General features: G+C 42.6%; 1 protein-coding gene across 1 annotated transcript in view; it reads left to right on the top strand.

Annotated features, from left to right (window-relative positions):
* LOC107080693 (gastrula zinc finger protein XlCGF8.2DB-like) overlaps nucleotides 1-1,314 on the top strand; it is a gene marked incomplete at its 5' end in the record, with an annotated part of 5,163 nt that extends 3,849 nt beyond the window's left edge. The window contains one exon of the mRNA XM_015368899.1: nucleotides 46-1,314. Coding sequence (XP_015224385.1) covers nucleotides 46-322 — 277 coding nt within the window. The remainder of the gene's footprint in view (nucleotides 1-45) is intronic.
* Nucleotides 1,315-1,320: the final 6 nt, after the last annotated feature.

Genomic DNA, 1,320 nt, shown 5'->3' with positions numbered 1-1,320 from the left:
ATTCCCAGCGGGCTGGGAATAGAATTTAACTATAGAATCACAATGTCTGTCTTGTGGAAAAAGATTCACTCAGACATCTGATCTTAATAAACACACCGGAATTCACACCGGGGAGAAGCCATTTTCCTGCACGATTTGTGGCAAAGGTGTTACTAAAAGAAGTCATTTGACTAGACACATGAGAATTCACACGGGTGAGAAGCCTTTTGAATGTCTGTCTTGTGGAAAAAGATTCACTAAGACATCTGATCTTAATAAACACACCAGAATTCACACAGGGGAGAAGTCATTTGACTACTCACATCAGAATTCACACAGGTGAGAAACCTTTTTCCTGTACAATTTGTAACAAGAATTTTACTGTAAAAAGTAATTTAACTACTCACATGAGAATTCACACAGGTGAGAAGCCTTGAATGTCTGTCTTGTGGAAAAAGATTCAACTCTAAGTCTAAACTCAAATATCACCGCCAAATTCATTGATAAGAATCCAAAAGTCAATTGAGTAGACACATGGGCATTCACACAGGTGAAAAGCCATACTCCTGAATGATTTGTGACAAATGTTTTAAACGAGAAGGTAATTTGAATTTTCAGATGATATTTATTTATGGATCATGTGGAATGATTTATATTTTTGAATAAACATTTGTTTCACTTAAGTCACAGGAATGGAGAGACAGCAAGCTCAATTCGTGACAGTGGCAAAGTTGTGACAGTTCCGGTGGCTCATTGTGACAGTTCCGTTGGCTCGTTGTGACAGTTCCAGTGTATTGTTGGCCTGACACGGCTTTAGTACTGGCTAGCACAGCGTGTTACTGGCAGCAGCCACTAGACTGAGAGTCTGCTACATCAGCTCCACGTTTACTGACACTTTTTTGGTTGCTACAGAAGCCGTTTTTAAGCAAAGTACCTCTAAGTAGATTGTTGCTTTAATATTGTGATGATACTGCTTAAAAATCTGTATTTAAGTCACATTTACTTAATGTAACGAAGTAGTTTATCTGCAAATAAATGGCATCTGCTGGCACCGGCCACTACGCACCCACTCCGGTGGCAGTCTCCGCCAGCACCGGCCACCATCGGCCACTACGCAGCCACTCCGGTGGCAGTCTCTGCCGGCACCGGCCACCATCGGCCACCGGAGTGGCTGCGTAGTGGCCGATGGTGGCCGGTGCTGGCAGAGACTGCCACCGGAGTGGGTGCGTAGTGGCCGGTGCCAGCAGATGCCATTTATTTGCAGATAAACTACCTCGTTCCATTAAGTAAATGTGACTTAAATACAGATTTTTAAGCAGTATCATCACAATATTAAAGCAA

This window comes from Cyprinodon variegatus, unplaced genomic scaffold (genome assembly GCF_000732505.1).
Source record: "Cyprinodon variegatus isolate N-32 unplaced genomic scaffold, C_variegatus-1.0 Scaffold2226, whole genome shotgun sequence".
NCBI classification, from domain to species: domain Eukaryota; kingdom Metazoa; phylum Chordata; class Actinopteri; order Cyprinodontiformes; family Cyprinodontidae; genus Cyprinodon; species Cyprinodon variegatus.
This window is presented reverse-complemented; position numbering and strand designations above follow the sequence as displayed.